Source organism: Gopherus flavomarginatus, chromosome 1 (genome assembly GCF_025201925.1).
Source record: "Gopherus flavomarginatus isolate rGopFla2 chromosome 1, rGopFla2.mat.asm, whole genome shotgun sequence".
In the NCBI taxonomy this organism is placed as follows: domain Eukaryota; kingdom Metazoa; phylum Chordata; order Testudines; family Testudinidae; genus Gopherus; species Gopherus flavomarginatus.
The window spans coordinates 9,185,838-9,205,735 of NC_066617.1; the positions used below are offsets into that span (position 1 = coordinate 9,185,838).

At 41.3% G+C, this 19,898-nt stretch overlaps 1 protein-coding gene across 4 annotated transcripts in view; it reads right to left on the reverse strand.

The window, feature by feature from the left end:
- Window positions 1-19,898, reverse strand: part of EXOC4 (exocyst complex component 4) — a 619,611-nt gene that overhangs the window by 545,177 nt on the left and 54,536 nt on the right. For all 4 annotated transcript variants that reach the window (XM_050936809.1, XM_050936810.1, XM_050936811.1 and 1 more), the window contains exons 4-5: window positions 17,360-17,544; window positions 14,615-14,724 (exon numbers count right to left, since the gene is read on the reverse strand). In XM_050936809.1, coding sequence (XP_050792766.1) covers window positions 14,615-14,724; window positions 17,360-17,544 — 295 coding nt within the window. The remainder of the gene's footprint in view (window positions 1-14,614; window positions 14,725-17,359; window positions 17,545-19,898) is intronic.

Genomic DNA, 19,898 nt, shown 5'->3' on the forward strand with positions numbered 1-19,898 from the left:
GTTGGAGAACAAATGACTCCAGTAACTTATACTGCTCTATAATGTACTGATTAAAAAATATGCTTCTAAAATCATCCAAGAATGTAAAGGAAGTGTATATAAACCACCAGAAAACTTCAAAACAGATTTCACAAATAAGAGAAACAGCATGTCACAAGGAACACCAAGCTCTAGAGCTAGCTATGGAGGTGACACCACGTGAAACAGAAGGTCCATCAACAGGTTGGCTTAAATGTCAGAATACAGATGTCAAAACAAGAGTTCTCAGAAAAGAATGTTCCAAACAGGTGCCTCCTCATTGACATCCCAACTCTGGCCCTTCCCATGTTTCTACCGCCTCAATACCTATAGCAATAGGGAAAGCAAAATTTCAGACATCTTTTTCCTGAAGTTCAGAATTTAAGAAGTGAAAAAAGTTGCTTACTGCTTTACAACCTGAGTATCAAAGATTGAAAAGCCAATGTGAAAGTAAAATGCAACATAATTATAAATATTTTCTACAGTGTCCATCGTCAGGTCATACAAAGTCCAAGGCAAAGCCACTCGTTACATTTATGCTTTGTTTAACCACCACCCAGATACAAGCTCCATAATTAATCAACTGTTAGAGGAGGGCCTTCCAATTTCATGTTATCTCCTCCAGGGGAGGGAAATGTATTAGTCTAGTCCCATTAACAAAGTCTCTAACCAATGCTCCCATACTCCTATTGCTGTGGACCATGACATGACTTCTGGCCACCAAAATAGAGCAAGACCAACAAACCTTGCTTGAAACCTGTTCAAATCTACTTCAGACAAGTCGTTTATAAAGGCACATTCAGAACAGATGCAAGTTATAAACTTCAAGCACCTTTTGGAGACAGCTCATCACCAGGCCCACAAAAGTTCAAAATTGCCCTGCACACCTTCATCTCCTCCAAGAATGTGCCAATGTAACCGTTACATTTTCCTATGCTCTTTATTGTCATGTTGCTATTTATGTTGCATCATTTTTAATAGGTTAGTTAAAACTTATTTCAGTAGCGGCTGACTTGCACACATATTACCCTGATGATATCCTTTTAATTATAGATCTGTCTGACCTGCTAAGTAGAGATTACACTATTCAACTGGCATAACCTCAGACTCTGTCCCCTCAGCTCAGCCCAGCTCCATTGTGCTACAGGTGTTCGCTAACCTATTCATTTCCACTCTGAGCATTGCACACACACCGAGACTAGACTCTATTAGATGATGGAATGTCAAGAGAAGAATAACGTGAGTTTTTATATCAAAACCAACCAGTGCCAATTTAAATTCTCTTTAAAAAAAAAAACACCTCCCACAGCTAAAGTGTGTTATTTGTGCAAGTTATGGGGGAAACTTTAGCAAAGCACCCTGGCCATGTTTAGCCAACAGGTAGTGAGAACACAGGAGATCTTTACAATGCACTTAAATCACAAACCTATTAGGATATTAAAATTGGTGCACATGTTTCAGTTCAGAGCTCACATTTTCATTGCACCTTTCATCCCAAAAGCCAAGCATTTTGTGTACCACACGCTCTACATATGGTTGACTTATTTCATTAATGGTACTCATTATTTGTTAAGCACCAGAGGTGTACAAGACACAGACATGAGACTGTATGCTCCTTGGGGAATAAGCTGTGTAAAACGACAGGACACAAAAATTGCAGAAAGAAGCAAGGTTTTAAATAATAAGTTAAAAATAAAATTGAAAGGAGTTTTTTTTGTTATGATTTAAGTCAACTTGTGGGCATCACAGCAGAAATTAGTTCTTAGGAGAGAATTATCCATTGCTGTAATACAGCCACTGCAGGGATGGGGAATTGAAATAGCCTTTCACGGTCGCATCACGTTGGAGCTCATAGTCATCCTGTGATCAACCAATACCCCCCAGCTCTCTCTCCTCCCTCTGTCTCTTTCAACTGATAAGCCCCCAGCTTAGAATCATAGAATATCAGGGTTGGAAGGGACCTCAGGAGGTCATCTAGTCCAACCTCCTGCTCAAAGCAGGACCAATCTCCAACTAAATCATCCCAGCCAGGGCTTTGTCAAGCCTGACCTTAAAAATCTCTAAGGAAGGAGATTCCACCACTTCCCTAGGTAATCCATTCCATTGCTTCACCACCCTCCTAGTGAAAAAGTTTTCCCTAATATCCAACCTAAACCTCCCCCGCTGCAACTTGAGACCATTGCTCCTTGTTCTGTCATCTGCTATCACTGAGAACCGTCTAGATCCATCCTCTTCGGAACCCCCTTTCAGGTAGTTGAAAGCAGCTATCAAATCCCCCCTCATTCTTCTCTTCTGCGGACTAAACAATCCCAATTCTCTCAGGCTCTCCTCAGAAGTCATGTGCTCCAGCCCCCTAATCATTTCTGTTGCCCTCTGCTGGACTCTTTCCAATTTTTCCACATCCTTCTTGCAGTGTGGGGCCCAAAACTGGACACAGTACTCCAGATGAGGCCTCACCAATGTCGAATAGAGGAGAATGATCACGTCCTCGATCTGCTGGCAATGCCCCTACTTATACAGCCCCAAATGCCATAAGCCTTCTTGGCAACAAGGGCACACTGTTGACTCATATCCAGCTTCTCGTCCACTGTAACCCCTAGGTCCTTTTCTGCAGAACTGCTGCCTAGCCATTCGGTCCCTAGTCTGTAACAGTGAATGGGATTCTTCCGTCCTAAGTGCAGGACTCTGCACTTGTCCTTGTTGAACCTCATCAGATTTCTTTTGGCCCAATCCTCTAATTTGTCTAGGCCCCTCTGTAACCTCTCTCTACCCTCCAGCGTATCTACCACTCCTCTCAGTTTAGTATCATCTGCAAACTTGCTGAGAGTGCAGTCCACACCATCCTCCAGATCATTAATGAAGATATTGAACAAAACTGGCCCCAGGACTGACCCTTGGGGCACTCTGCTTGGAACCAGCTGTCAACTAGACATGGAGCCAGTGATCACTACCCGTTGAGCCCGACGATCTAGCCAGCTTTCTATCCACCTTATAGTCCATTCATCCAATAAAATTTCTTGCTGTTAGTCCTTAAGTGCATGACCTTGCACTTTGCACTATTAAATTTCATCCTATTTCTATTACTCCAGTTTTCAAGGTCATCTAGATCTTCTTGTATAATATTCTGGTCCTCCTCCATATCGGCATTATCTCCCAACATTGTATCATCTGCAAACTTTAGTAGCACACTCCCACTTTTTGTGCCAAAGTCATTAATGAAAATGTTAAACAACATTGGTCCCAAGATCCATCCCTCAGGAACTCCACTACCTCCCTCCAGGCATTCAATCTGACCTGTTACAGTCTCCTCTTCAACCAGTTTCTTATCCATCTTTCAAATCTCATATTAATCCCCATCTTCTCCAATTTAATAAATAATTTCTCATGTGGAACTGTAGCAAATGTCTTACTGAAATCCAGGTAGATTAGATCTACTGCATTTCCTTTGTCTGAAAAATCAGTTATTTTCTCAAAGAAAGATCAGGGTTGTCTCGTGGGACCTGATTAGATCACAGCCCAAGACACAACTGAAGATGTTACTTCTCTCTCTATTATGACCACTCCTCTGTCTCCCTTATCATACCCTCTTCTGTCATTCAACATCAGCAATGGGTCATTTGAACACAAAGCTTTGGCACAGAAATCAGATACTCATAAAAGTGTCAAATTGGGCAACAGGCACTTACGAAAATGTAGGCCTATGGCTCCAATCGGGCAAGCTACTCTGAACAGGCAGAAGGGCTCCATGCAGGTACAGATATATCCCAGTTCAGATTGTCTTGAAGGATGGAGTGTCTTGACCAGTATTGCTCTTGCCCAAGGGACACACACTAACAATGCCACTCATTTATATCAAGTCAGAACCTCAAACAGTTAGAATACATTTTATACGTACCAAGATCTATAGGTTTATATCTAGAATATATCTGTAAGGAATTTTTGAAGACAAGTTAGTTCATTTTCCTTATTCCATTAGCACTTGGAATAAGTAGAGAAGTCATGAAAAAAACATACAAAATAATAAAAGCACCGTAAAACATTCAAGCAATTATTTACTTGCTAAGTCATTTTTGTATCAGCTAGTTAGATTTCAATCTCCTTTCGTGTGTCCGCAAAGGAAATAGAAAAAAAAATCCAGTTTTATTAGTCATTTTTGTTGTATTCCCAAAATAAAATGACTGTGAAGAGGCACAAATGAAACCCACACCGCTCATTAAGAGATGTTAGTGAGTTGAACATTTTTCAGAAACTGTTTGCCAAGTGAAAAGGACATATTGTGTGGACCAAGGTTTTAAACAAACCAATTTCTATTAGAATTTGCATCCTTCCCTCCCCATTTCAGCAGTTGAGCAGCCCAATAGATTTACAGTTTATTTAATTAGGCCTTTCTATACTGGCCTCACAGTCACATCTGAACTGCTTAAATTTAACTGCAGCTAAGGCAGTTAATAACTTAGTGCCTGATCCTGCAAATACTTACTCACATGAGTAGCCCCCGTACAAGACAAAGCAACTATTAGCATGTGCAAGGACTTCTCAGGTAAGTAAGGATTTGCTGGATGAACTTGACTTATCCCTTATGGGGTTTCACCTAAACTAGTTTCTTCGGCCAACCAGTTTCTAACATGGTTTGGCAATCACTTGCTAGGCTAGAACTGTTTTCCCTGTGGTTTGGCTCAATCCAGACTGGCCAACCAAACTTTCTTAGAAAGCAGTTTAACTGGAGCTATGTTTAAAATGTTATCAACACAGTCAGAGAGCCTCACCATGGACGGAACCTGGTTGCAGAAACTTAGTATTAAGAAGTACTAACTTTACTGGACATATCTACACAGCACTGACTGAAAATTCTAGAGGCCTGTCCCAAAACTTTGGGCACAGCATACAACTTGGTATGGGCTGGGGAGTGTGGAGGAAATGATCTTCTTCAGATGGACCAAAATACTATGCAGGAATCTAGAGTGTATTACCAAGCTATTACCATATGACAATGCAATTCATCCCAAGAATTACATGAGGTCAGAAGCTCTCAGAATAAGAACAGTGTCTTTGCCTTACCTCTACAAGAGCATATATACAAGTGCTGTAAGTCTAAATACCAAGATGGGTGAACTGGAATGCCTGCATTAAATGAGAATAGTGATATAGGTATTACAGAAACATGGTGGAATGAGGATAATCAATGAGACACAGTACTACCAGAGTACAAAACATACATGAACGAGAATGGGTTGTGATGGCATGGGAGTGGCACTATATGTGAAAGAAAGCAGAGAGTCAAATAAAATAAATGTTACCATAGAATTTCTATAGATAGAAATTCCATGATTGAAAATAAGAGTATAGCAGTAGGAGTGTATTACCGACCACCTGACAGGATGGGGATAGTGACTTCAAAATGCCCAGAGAGATTAGAGAGGCTACAATGCTAGATATACACAATAGTAATGGGGGATTTCAACTATTGTTATATTGATTGGGTATGTATCACATCAGGAAGAGATTCAGAGATAAAATTTTTAGGCATCACAAATGACTGCTTCTTGAAGCACCTTGTCCTGGAACCCACTGGGGAGAGGAAATTCTTGATCTAGTCTTAAATGGAGCACAGGATCAGAGCCAAGAGATGAATATAGCTGAACCTCTCAGTAGCAGGGACCATAATATACTTAAATTTAACATTCTTGTAAGGGAGAAATGCCAAAGAAATTCACCACAATAGCATTTAACTTCAAAAAGGACAGCTACACAAATATGGGGAAGCTAGTTAAATGGAAATTAAAAGGAACAATAGTCACAAGGGTGAAACACCTGCAAACTGCATGGAGACTACTTAAAAGCACCATAACAGAGGCTCAACTTAAATAATACTCCCATATAAAAAAAAATTAAGAGGACCAAAAAAAATGCCACCTTGGCTAAACAGCAGAGTAAAAGAGGTGGTTGTATGCAAAAAGGCATCCTTTAAAAATTGGAAGTAAAATCCTACTGGGGAAAATAAAAAGGAGCATAAACTCTGTCAAGTCAAGTGTAAAAGTATAATAAGGCAGTCCAGTAAAGAATTTTAAGGACAATTAGTTAAGGACATAAAAAATAACATCAAAAAATTGTAAACACATCAGAAGCAAGAAGCCTTCCATGCAGACAGTGGGGTCACTAGACAAACAAGGTGTTAAAGAAGCACTCAAGAAAGATAAGGCCATTACAAAGAAGCTCAATGGATTCTGTACATCTGTCTTCACTGCAGAGGATGTGAGGGAGATTCCCACACTTGAGCCATTCTTTTAAGGTGACATATCTGAGGAACTGTTCCATAATGAGGTGTCAACAGAAGAGATTTTGAGACACATTGATAAATTATAATAATAAGTCACCAGATGGTATTCGCCCAAGAAGTCTGAAGGAACTCAGGTACGAAACTACAGAACTATTAGCCGTGGTATGTAACCAACCACTTAAGTGAGCATCTGTACTAAAGACTAGATCAGGGGTCGGCAACCTTTGTCACGCAGCTCACCAGTGTAAGCCCCCTGGCGGGCCAGGCCAGTTTGCTTACCTGCCGCATCTGCAGGTCTGGCCGATCGCGGCTCCCACTGGCCGCGGTTCGCCATTCCAAGCCAATGAGGGTGGCAGGAAGCGGCGTGGGCCGAGGGATGTGCTAACCCTAAATCTCCAACTGTCAGAAAGCTGGGACAAGACAACAGGGGACAGATGACTCAATATTGCCCCATTCTGTCCATGGCCTCTGAAGCATCTGGCACTGGACACTGGGCCATTATGGCTGTTCTTATGTTCTCCAGTAAAACAGGAAGTCATTTTCATAAATCTACCTCATAGGAAACAAACATGAAAATGCACAATTATCCGCTTAACAATCAAAAACTACATTTGATTTAAAGCAATGGAAAGTTGAATAATTTATATCATAATTAAATAACTCCGATACTTACTCAGGTAGCATTTTCCCTGGTGCTTCTCCAGTCTGACAATCTTCTATAAAAATTTCTGTCCTAATAGATGGCACCTAATTTGTATGATTCCACCACCTCACAAGAAGGAAAACTGCTACAAGAGGCACTTTACCCACCTAAATCCAATCCCATCCCTAGCAAAACCACTGTTGATAACTCACCCAAGTAGAGTAGCTAACGAACAGACTCTTGCGTCTTGTTTTTCATTCCTCTGACTTGTGAAATTTTGCTACTATTTATTATGGTATATTTCCTCAGATGCATGCTTTTACGGGCAACTAGTAAAATTTTATGTACTATTTTCCATACATTATGTCTTTCCAAATTATACCCCTCTTCCTTTAAAACCTTTTTGACAAAAAGGATGCAAGTTCATAGGGCCCCAAAGACCTAGTCTGAGATTACTTGGAAAGCCTTCACCTGCATAATTTTCATTGTTCAATTCCTATTTTGGCCCATGTGGTAGTCATAAAGAAATGGTTTTATACAAGTTCCAGTCTTTTTCTAACCTGCCTCCCTTCTCACTCCATATCAAAACATAGGAGGGATCAATATCCTGGAAAAAAGGCTAAGAGGACATCAGTCTTTCTAAAGAAATGGTTTTCACACAGTTCTACCCACAATTCCATGATTTTTCTAGCTTTGGGAAACAAGCATTTTGATCTGAAAAGGTTGTCCTCCTCAACATGGCATTATAAGCACTGATTCGGAGATGATTTATGCCAATTTAACTCCATTAATTTCAGTGAAGTTACTCCTCATTTGCACTGGTGCGAGAACTTGAAGTCTTCAAATCAAGATTGAATGCCTTTCTGGAAGATAAGCTTTAGTCAAACAAGTTTTTGGGCTCAAAAGAGAAACAGGATGAAATTCTATCACTTATATTATAGAAGCAGGCACACTGGTTTCAGGTATTTGGATCTTATGACTGCTCTCACATAAAAAATACTAGAGTACACACACAAAAGTGTGAAAATATTACGTGCTTCAAAACTCAAGCTGCCAGCCTGATATGACCAATCAGCTGGTGCTGTCAGTTTAAAGTATGGTTCTGTACTAACAAAGACTATAAAACTGGCATCATGGGCTTGCATGTTTCTTGTATCACAATTACTTTATATTTTCTCAGTTTACAGATAAAATGAAGGGTTTCTTTTTATACATCCCAGCTCTGCAAACTCACCCTTGGATTTGAAAATCAGAGTGGATTTTTTTTTCCCCGTTTATGCATCATGGAAATAAGGAGTATATTTAACAGTGAGAGTAATTAACCATTGGAACAATTTAATAAGGGTTATGATGGATTCTCTGTCAGTGACAATTTTTAAATAAAGACAGGATGTTTTTCTAAAAGATCTGCTCTAGGCATTATTTTGGGGAAGTTCTACAACCTATATTATGCAGGAGGTCAAACTAGACAATCAAAATGGTCCCTTCTGGCCTTGGAATCTATAGTGGGTGGGATAGCTCAGAGGTTTGAGCACTGGCCTGCTAAACCCAGGGTTGTGAGTTCAATCCTTGAGGGGGCCACTTAGGGATCTGGGGCAAAAATCAGTACTTGGTCCTGCTAATGAAGGCAGGGGGCTGGACTCTATGACTTTTCAAGGTCCCTTCCAGTTCTAGGAGATAGGTATATCTCCAAATGTAAATATAAATTACCTTCATAAAAGGGGGGGGGGGCTCTGCAAGCCACATTATGTCATCCCAGTTGCGCCTGTGGAGTGCAGAACCCCACTGCCTTCAAAGTAAGCCCTCCCTTGCATTTGTGCAACTGTAACAAAGGCATTTGGGGCAATCCAAATGTAACTGGGAGGATCATTTAGTCCAGGGGTCAGCAACCTTTCAGCAGTGGTGTGCCAAGTTTTCATTTATTCACTCTAATTTAAGGTTTCACATGCCAGTAATACATTTTAACATTTAGAACTTTTTTGTGTAAGTCTACAATATATAATTAAACTATTGTTGTATGTAAAGTAAATAAGGTTTTTAAAATTTTTAAGAAGCTTCATTTAAAATTAAATTAAAATGCAGAGCCCCCCCCCGCAGACTGGTGGCCAGGACCCGGACAGTGTGAGTGCCTCTGAAAGTCAGCTCGTGTGCCGCCTTTGGCATGCGTACCATAGGTTGCCTACCCCTGATTTTGTCTGTAGGATCTTTAGCACCGATGATGATGCATTAGGAAAGAATCATGCCTGACATAGATCTCCTGGTGAGACTGCAATGCTGGCAAGTAAAACACACACCATTTAACTTAACTGAGCAACTTTAAACTAGAAGTAATTGATAGCCAATAAACAGGAAAACCCACTAAGACATTTTTAGTCACTTTTCAAGGCAAAATTGCATTTTTAAGGCCCTTATTCAGCAAGATATTTTAAACACATGCCTAACTTTAAGCACACAAGTACCACTATTAAGCACAACAGGACTACTCGTCCTTAAAGTACTTTGCTCAATCAAGGTATACAGCCAGCGACTGACAATTTTAGAAATTACTGTATTATTCCTATTGAGGAATTTATTTATTCTTACGTTTGGGGTGAGAGTGTCATTTGATTGCATTATTCTCCCCATTTGCCATAAGATTTACATATCACTAATCAGATAATATCATTCCACAGTACAGCAGAAATACGTAAAGGCTTCCAGCTTGTTTCTTACTGGAATTCTATAAAGTGCCCTCATGAAGTGTTTGAGCAATGCAGCACTAGGAACTAGGAATTGCTCCGACAGTGCGTGAGCACACTTCATAGTTCCAGAAAGAGAGAGGTAGCTGAGGAGCCCCTATAAATACACTACAAAATACTGAGCACTGGCAGAGAAATTCAATTTCTAAGTTAATTTATTTCTCTAAACAGGCAAGAAGATGACTACATAGTTACTGCTGCAGTGAAATGTCTACAAGGCTCAGATAAAAATTACTGCAGATTTTGTTTAAGTGAAGTAGGAGCAGCTTTAATTTTCCTGTAAAGATTCCACAGCCCAACCTCTTGAGTGGCAAATGGAGAAAGGGATACAGAATCCTGCCACAGCTCAAGTGACAAAGTGTTTTATAATTATGTGCATTAATATGTATGGCCGCTTTCTGTTTCATCAATAAAAGGCAAAAGAACTTAAATAGCTGAAGGCAAAAATAGTTTCTACCATGTACACTAGGGTTTTAGATTCTCTGATAGCCCCATGATCTCTGCTTACTCTAAAAGGCCACTCACTGGAGATACCTTTAAACAAAATTCTCTGAAAAACACAGTTATTTTGTCCTAACCAGACTTGTATGTATATTTCATGTGGATTGGATATGCCCAATTACACTTATAGAAGAGCTGCTCCAAAGCACACTGCCTTGTAAAGTCAGAGGGATGTGCTCACTCAGCACCCTGCAGAATTGGACAATAGAAGAGAAGAGATCAACAAAGATTACTGTCATAGTCCAGGACAACTGTCTCCTCCATGGTCCAGCAAGGGCACCCATTTTTCTGGCTCCCAGACATAATCTCTCCCATTCCCAATCAGGGCTTTTCCAGGTTACACAGTTCCCAATCTACACTGTATTATCTCCAGCAAGTCACCCTACCTAAACAGGCCAGTGTCTGTGGTTTGCTCTCTCACGAAGGAGGCTATAAGCAGTGTTATTATCCACAGATACAAGGTACCAAACCGTGGTAAGAAAGCACATTTATTCCTTAGGTGAAAGCATTACAAAGAAACATATTAAAAACAATAAAAGAACACATATGCTAATAAGCTTACCAGAGATCACCCCTCCACTACTCCAGCAGGAGCTCTAGTAGGAATCAGTCCTTAAAATGCACCAATGCGGTTACAAAATCATAATAGCTTTAGCTCAGAACAACCAACCAGATGCATGGGTTAGGCTTTCCTTTATACAGCCTGGACTTTTCATCTTCAGATTTCAGGAACAGGTAATCAGTAGACAATGGTCCCTTCCACAGGGCATAGCTTCAAAAAGGTGTGTTTTTGCATAAATCAGGGAGAGGGAGACTGGCGGGGGGGGGTCCATTTCACATTTATTGTCTCAAAAGACCATTCTCCTCTGCTGCATTGCTCAATACAGTCCTTTGACCATTCAGGCCCACAATAATACATATGCTCTGCAATTAATACAATGGAGTCCAAAGATACTTAAACTAAATTCAATGAGGTTTTTCAAGGATATTGCAGGAAATTGCCACCTCTGTCACAAGGATCTCCTGAACTTTTTGGTATGAACAGCAACTATAAACAAAATCAAGAAAACAAGGAGTTTGATGGCTAGATCTTCAACTGGTGTAAATCAGCATAGCTTCATTAAAGTTAATGGAGCTACGCTGATTTATACAGAGGATCAGGTTATCAAATTCCTTATTGACATATTGGCTTGTCTTAGTGTATGTGTGAACAGCACCCAGCACATTATGGGGACTACAGGACACACAGACAAAACTAATAATAGGAATAATCTTTTCAATTGAAAACATTTTCAAGATTTGTGTAAGGAAAAATGCCTGAATGGTCTAAATGAGCAAATCCTGAGTTAAACTCTTTTACCTGGAGGTGATATATGAAATAATACTACTTTATTTTACTGTACATACATAAAAGTATATATTTATATAAAAAAAGGTGTTTGTATCTGTCATGGTCACAGTGCAAGCTGTAATTTAGACCACTGTGTGTCCCTCTTGATTTCCCGAACGTCTCATCACTCTCTGGGTGGAATCCTGCAGTTCAACCACTCCTGGACTGGATTTCTTGGCTGCATCCCCCGTTTATCAAACATAATAATATGGCAGGCCCAATTGTGTTCAACACCTGTAAGCCATTTTCCTCCTGGAGCCTGTGACTAGCAATTGATTAAAGTGATTCAAATGGCAGTGACTCAAAAAACGTTATTTATGCACCCAAAGGTACACAGCATTCAGACACAAGAGTTAAAACAATAAAAGCCTACATTCGTATTTCCTCTTACTTAAACCTTAATCTTTCCTTGCGAGCTTTGGTGAGTGCCTCTCAGTCTAGTTAGCTCCACCTCTGGCAGCGAGAGAGAGACTGCTGCTGCCACATGCCCTCAGAGAGGCTCTGTAAGAGACTCACCTTCAGCTGCTGCCCATTTAGCCCCCTTCATTTTTCAATGGGTCGTCTGTATTTGATAGGATTGGGCACGATCTGCTGGCTAATCTTGTACAGTAATGAGTGCTTACCTACTGCACAAGATGTGATGGGCATTACTTAGTTTATGCAATGCTTTGAAGGTGAAATGAATTAGAAGGGCTTAGTATTATTCAGAAGCTGTTTTGCTGATATACCTGATATTTTCCTTGCTTGACCTTATTCTTGCCAAGCATATTCACACAGAGATGGTTTTTGTGTTTATTAAAAAGGTCCGTCTTCTCCTTCTGCTTATACTCCATTGAAGTCAGAATCCTCTGGGACATCACAATCAGCTCCACAACAACTACAGTTGTTTATATTGCACAGACAGAAGACTGGGATTTCAGGTGAACAATAAGCAGCAGAAGCAGATGAACTATACAAATAGGACTGGAGAGTACAGGCAAGTGTTTACATAAGGAGACTTTTTCCCATGTCTTCCACTTACTTGTCATGTGACCTTGGGCAAGTCACTGAATCAGTCTTTTCAACAATGGTAGAAAATTCAGGAATGACTCAATTTTCCATTATTTTTGGGTGGCTCCTATATTCCAGCATTGAAGCCCCTAAGTCATAGATTCTGTGGAGAGAGCTCAGCAAGAGATCGTGGGGGAGAAAATTCCATCAACTGGTGCTCAGATGCCACTAATGAATGCTCTTCCCACATCCCCTCTTAAATAGCAATACAGACACACTCATTCTCTCTATGAAGAGCTGGTCTCTATAGCAAACAACCAGCCCTGAAGAAGTGTGCTATGTAGCAGGAATGAAAGCCCATCAGGTTAAACAAAGGGGCTATGAGATAAATGTGAGGAGAAAGAGGAACAGAAAATAAAGGAGACATAAGAAACAAGAAAAAAGGAATCAAAGGGGAAAAAATTAATGGCAATGAGAGAAGAACAAAATTTGACAAAAAAGAAAAATGGAGGAAAACTTTTTTTTCCTTAACCTGGTTATTTACTTTTAATTCCCTTTGTAGTTTGTGAAAAGTAAAATGGTTTTATGCACCAGAAAGAAACCATGTTCCACCTTGCATCACTCATTTAGCAGGGCAGCACATTGAGAGGTGTGGACTTCACCTCTTTCTAAGCCTCAGCATACTCCTCTGTAAAATAAGGACAACCCTGCCTCAACTCACTGAACTGTTCTGAGGCTTAATTCACCCTTCATGCAGTACTTTCAGTGCTAAGGAAGTGATTTTATTATGAAAATTTCCTTAGCAACAATAAAAAAATAAATGCTGAAAAGCTATGATGCATATAGGCAGAAGTTTCTCTACAGATAACAGTTTCCACAAGGGCTTTAAAAAGAAGAGTTCTGGTTTTTTGGCTCTAACCCAGAAAAATAAATTTGCTCTCTCCTGTGTACCTGCCATCCTCTATTAAATAAGGTAAGGAGATGTCTGGATTCAAAGGGAATTAGCTACAAGTCTCCCTCCTGGCCAGAGGAATGTATATCAAAAAGACAAACACACACCAGGAGCAGCAAATAGAATGAAATAATTAATTTGAACAGAGAACGAAAAAAAATAGGTAAATAGATGACTGGTCAGGAAGAAATCTGCTAAACCATGTTAGTACTTGATATCTGAATGGGAGTTAGCAAACTGCACTCTATTCCTGGTTCTGCCACCAACTCTCTCTATGACCTTGGGTAAGTCACTTGACATCTCTGTGCTTCAGTGTCCCTCATCTGTGAAACGGTGTCACGGGGTCCAGCCCTCATTGTCAAACTGGCACCTCCTCCTGGTTGTACTGGGGATTCGCTTGAGGTTGATACCCACATTTGCTGTTTGCCCACCGTCACTCTGTCTCTGCTCCATTTTACAACTCCTCTCTCAGCTCCCAGAACCGCAGCGTCCTCCTTGTGACTCATCTGTGTTTCCCCCTTTTGAGAGGGGACAAGTGTACTTGGCCAACAGTTCAGCCACCTCCCTAGTGGGGGAGACCCAGGCCTACCCACTACTCTGGGCCCCAACCCAGCAACCTGTAAATAGCAGCTTCCTGCTGCTCCTCAGTCAGTGCTGCTCTACTACCCTGGGCCACTTCCCCATAGTCCCAGCACCTTCTTCGCCCTCACCTCAGACACTTAGAGTTGCTCAGACCCTAGGAGCCAGCCACAGCTCTGTCCAAGGTGCTTACAGTTCTCTCAGCCCTCCAGGGATGCAGTTCATACTCCCTGGGCTCCCAGCAGCAATGGACCTACCCTGCCCTGCAGCTCCCTTTTATCTGGGCCTACCGGGCCCTGATTGGTTGCTCCTTGCAACTCCTCCCTGATTGGCTATGCTTCCTGTAGCCTCTCTGCGCTGCTCACAGGACTCACCTCCATTGCTCCTTTTGGGGCACAGCCAGGTTAACCCCTTTTATGCCTGTGTGGGATAAGCACCCCATCACACATGGGGATAATGATATTTACCAGCCTTTACAAATGCACTTAGAGAGCTATAAATGAAACATGCAGGTATTCATACTCACCACTAGAGCTCCCGGGAGTGCTGAACTGGGAGGCATCAAGGAACTTCCAATGTGTAGGCAAGTTGGACACGTCAATAAGAGATACAGGAGAGGCATCTTTCCCAAGTGAACTGGGCAGGGGGAAAAAAGCAAACCAACAGCTTCAAATACATTAACATACTATTGTTATTTATTATTGTAGCACCAAGGGACCTCCAATCATAGACCATGATCTTATTGTGCTAGGCACTACAAAAACATTAACACGGACAATCCCAGCCCTGAGAAGCTTACATCTAAGTATAAAACAAGAGACAACAGCTGAATACAAACAGAAAGGGAGAGTGCAAGGAAACAGTGAAACAGAAGAGACACTACTCTTGCAAGCCCATTTTAAAAGACAAGCATAGGAGGAAACCAGGGCCCCAATCCCACAACTAGATCCACAAAGATGGCGCCCTGCCCGCTAAGGTTCACTGATTTAATATGTATCCATACCTGCCTGTGTGGCTCTAGCTGCACTATCAGGACCTAAACAAATTGGATTTTGCTTGAATAAATTCCCTCTGCCCTCAAGTGCATTCCTCAGAGACCTCAAAACGTTTGATGTATTGTTTTACCAAGAGGGTTTCTTGGTTATTGTAAAGGATCTTCTTCCAGCACTGACAGAATGAATTCATGCCAAAATTATGGTCAATAGGCAATTAAACAGTTGATTATGATCTGGGAGTGTAACCATCCAATGAGGCAACCAGCTCTGTTACGAGAAGAGATAAAGTCCACTCCCATGCCTTCTTCTAAGCAGCATGGAAATCTCCTCCCAGCCCACTCCACAACATCCTACTCCCTCTCCCCTCTCCCAAATTGCAGCTCAGCACACACACATACGTGCACATTCACCTCTTCCATGAGACCTATCACTTGGAAAGAAAGGTACTTTATTACGTTCTGCAACAAATTAACATTTATTTGTCAAGAGTGTGTCAAGCTGCCCAGCCACATAAGGAAAGGCAAGAGGCTGAAGGAGGCAGGGGAAACATGAGCACGAAATCACTAAGAAAAGCAAAGAATGCCCCTATAATGAGGTTGCTGCATTGTCTTAGGGACCAAAACACTTACTCAAGGCACTAACTCAAGCCCTACCTGCCTGTATGAAAACCTTCTCAAAAATCCATATCCTGCACAATTCAAAGGAATTAAAAAGTTGTGCAAGTCAGCAGGGCTTTGGAGCGGAGCCCTGAGCTGGAGCACAGAGCAGCTCTGGAGCAGTGGAGCTGCAGGTTTTTGCCTGGAGCTGGAGCAGAGCAGGAGCTCAGTTCCAAAGCTCTGCACATCAGTGTAGTGAAATTAACAACAACATTCAATTATTTATATTGCAGAAGTATTCTGAGCCCTCAGTCAGGATCAGGCCTGACTTTGCTAGGCGCTGTTCTATCATCAGATGACAGACCGCCTCTCCCCAAACAGCTTACGGTACAAATAGGGATGAGGTAGGACAGGAAGGTGCTTGTTAAATGTAAGAAAGGCGAGCAGGAAAGAGATAAGTGTCCCTGCAGCAGGAACACAGGATTGTCGTTTATCACCAAGTGTATTTGTGGGGGCAGCACACGTTGTGTTTGTTTTTAATTAAGGGGGTGAATGAGCAAGAAACTATGATGACTCATTAACAAGCCTCCTGCTTAGAAATCTGAACTTCAGTCAACTTTCTATTTAATAATTTGTTTACTGTAACTGACTGCGCCCCATCTATTTTGAGTAACCCTTCTTACCCTTCCTGGCTTCACTACACTATTCTTTTTCCTTCCCAAAAATCAATCATAATGCATCTTTTCTCTCTGTTGTTTTCACTGTATTCCCTCTTCTCTCCCTATTAGCTTCCCTATGCTCTATTTTCTCATTTTCTCACTTCTCCCCCGCCAACTCCTCAATACTTTACTTCCCTTTTCTAGCTTTTCCCATCCATCTCTTCCCACCCACCTTCCTCATACGCAGGGATTGAAATAGAAATACTGATCAGACAAATAACAGCCAGAGGGCTAAAGCTAATGAGGTGTCCCAATGATCAGAAGCAACACCCAGGTGAGAAGCTAGCACCTGCCTCACTCAAGTTGCTGTCCATTGACTCTGCTAAGAACCTCAAATTTCATGATCTCTGGCTAGAAGCTGTATGATTAGTTTGAAGCTTTCTATCCCCCGCCCAGGCTGCTGGAAGAGGAGGAAAGCATGCTCTCTCGCTGTTCTTCCTCTTACCCTAGCACCAGAGCCTCCTGAACACTGCATAGGGATGGGGAACATCTACTCATCTACACCTCCGCAACCTCTATTTTTGTGTTCTCCTCCTTACTGATCAACTCTAGCTGCCTGCCTCTGTTGCTACTGACAGCATTCCTAAACATGTCGCAGAGCGAAACTACCCTGTTGCCAATGTCATTGCTACCCACAGGGTTACAAATAGCAGCAGTAAAAACGGACAACACTCTGACCTGTCCTCACTGGGCTGCAGCTTGGGAATGTCTATCTGCAGGCTCAAGAAGGCAGCACAGACTCAGACTTTAAAGTCAGAAGGGATTATCATCAGAATGTTTTATTCTCAACCACTGGAGCTAGAAATATCCCCCCATCCCCACCCCTCCCACCTCCACCAATGAAAGGGTAGATTCTGCAGAAGATGACAGCACTCTCTCTGGAAAGTCTTCTACTCACCAAGGGAGAAAGTGGTTCCTCCACCCACCCCCAAGTCCTGAGTTAACACTACCTGAAACCAACCTTATTTTCCCTTTCTCCTTGTTCCGTTGTCCCACACGGTTAGTAGATTTGATGTACAGATGACGGTGCAATTCATCTATTAGGACTAAGTGCATGTTCATCTTCTTACTGTGAAGCTCTAGCCTCAGATCACTCAGTCCCTCCACCTGAAGAAGAGGACCCTCTAAAGAGTCCACTGCTGATACCTGGAAAGAAAATTAAATAAATATGACAATTTATCACCAAGTTACTAAATTTTATTAAATACTAAATGAGAACTCCATTCTCCTAATCCTAAATCTTCCTCAATATCCTCAACTTCCATTTCTCCTTTGGTCAAAGAGAAACGATCTCTGTTCTTTCTGGTACCTACCAGCACCACAGTGAGTGATACCCAGAGAGCTGTTTAAAGCAGACACAAATTCAAAATAAGAGAAATATATTTTTAATTTTGCTCTTAAAAAGAGTTGACTTGTAAAACTGACAGATACAAACAAAATCACTGTCACTAGCACCTTCAAACTTCTCATCAGATGTTTGTGTGAAAGAGAATCTATTCTGAACATTGTTAAACAAAACCAGAGCACAGTGCTTCTTGAAATACGTTTAGCAAGTAGTAAGGCTTTGAAAGTTCTGTGCTGGACAAGTTGGTCGTAAGTCTGCTTCCTCCTCTCCCAATAGTAACTCCAGCGAAACTGACAGTCTCACATTCCGTTACATAGTTAAACCTCCCAAAACTTCAGAGTAGTCACACCATTCCCATTTTACAGATCGAGGAAACAGACATGAAGATTTTAGTTCACTTACACAAGGTAAAGACTCAATAGCACAGCAGAAAATGGAACCCAGAAGTCTGAATCTCACAATCTCCTATTCTAACTGTTAAACAAATCAAGTCTGATTTACAAGGGAATCACAGGCAGTGTCAGGTAAGAACTAGGGAAAGTACTCTGAGCTATCAAGATGTTCTAAGAGATTCATCTTTTTGGTTTAATTAATATACAATTTCAGCATGAAAAAATGTTTTCCCTAATTTGGAGACTTTAATACAGTGACAGGCAGTGGCCTGAGCTGGCATGATGTAGGTAGGCAAGCCTCTTCCACAAAAAACTCTGCCAATGCATTTCAAGAGTGACCAGCTAACATCTCCTGTGCACTAGAATGAGGTTCTTAGCTAATTTTCAGTTGTGCCCTAAAGATGAATTTGACCACAAAATCTCTCAGAATGACAGACTAGTAGATCAAAGGGACACTGTCAATTTACATTTTGCCCAGCATTTACGGTTTGTAAAGCCAAGCTGTTATAAAATCTGTGACCACTAGAAACGTTTCTGCAGTTGTTTCGAATTCAGAGACACACCATAGCCTTTGTAATGTTTGAAATCTAAACACCACGGCACTAAAAACCTGAAAGTGACTATCTACAAAAGTGAAACTTCTTCCATAGATTTTCATCATCCATGCTGAAAGACATGCAAATATAAAACACCATAAATGGAAGTGGACTGAATTTTTTAAATCTCTCTCTTCTAATAATCTAATATCATGTTAGTAAAATAAGTGAAGACATTTGCTTACAACATAGAATTTAAATTAACAGTGTGCCTGTCAGCTAGATATTAAAAATGAAAAGCAAGGAGATTTAGTAAGCAGGCAGCCAAGCTAAGGTCTGATCCCTTAATAAATATTAACAGATACAGACAGCTCATGGGCCAACTATGTCCTGCTTTATTTACCCCAAAATCCAGAATTACCCTGCAGCAGCCTTCAGCCATTAAGGTCTTTTACATTAATAGAGAAATTTATAAGAAGAAACTGGACTTCTCTGCTTCAGCAAGAAGGCCATACCTGTGACATTTTGTTCCCTCTCATGGATGAGAGCAGAGGCCTGATGGCCTTTGGGGTACAGCATAAGGCATATCTCCTTAGCCAGATAGTTTTCCAGTTCTTGGTTTCTGCAGCCTGAGGTCAGGAGACTGTATCAGTGCATGGCTGTAGTTTGTAATGTTCTATTCTGCCTGATCTGTTTAGTAGAACTTGTCTGTATTACTGTTGAACTCTATACAGCGCCCAGGTACTATGACAATGCATGCAACATCAAAAAAATGTGTCTGACAAAGTGGGTATTCACCCACGAAAGCTTATGCTCCAATACTTCTGTTAGTCTATAAGGTGCCACAGGACTCTGCCGTTTTTCATTAAAAAATGAAATACTAAATTTCTATTCTTAAGGGAAAGGATCAGCTAAGTCTTTGTTAAATACCCTAGAATCCTCCACTTTTATCAACTGTCATCATCCCTTGATCAGGAGGGACTGGATGGGACTCTCTCTTCTGCTAATCTGTGCTAGGGAAGGGCCTGCAGCCTTGTAGGTAAAAAAGGCATTGTGGACAAGACGTAGACATATTTTGATAGAAGGGAGGGTGGGTAATGGTGTGCATTGACTGTGTCTGCCAAAAGAGCTCGAACCTTTGGAGGTGCCGAGTCCTTAACATCCCAGGACTTCAATGAAAGCTGGGGGTATTAGGTACCGCCCAGCAAACATTCAGCATTTCACCGG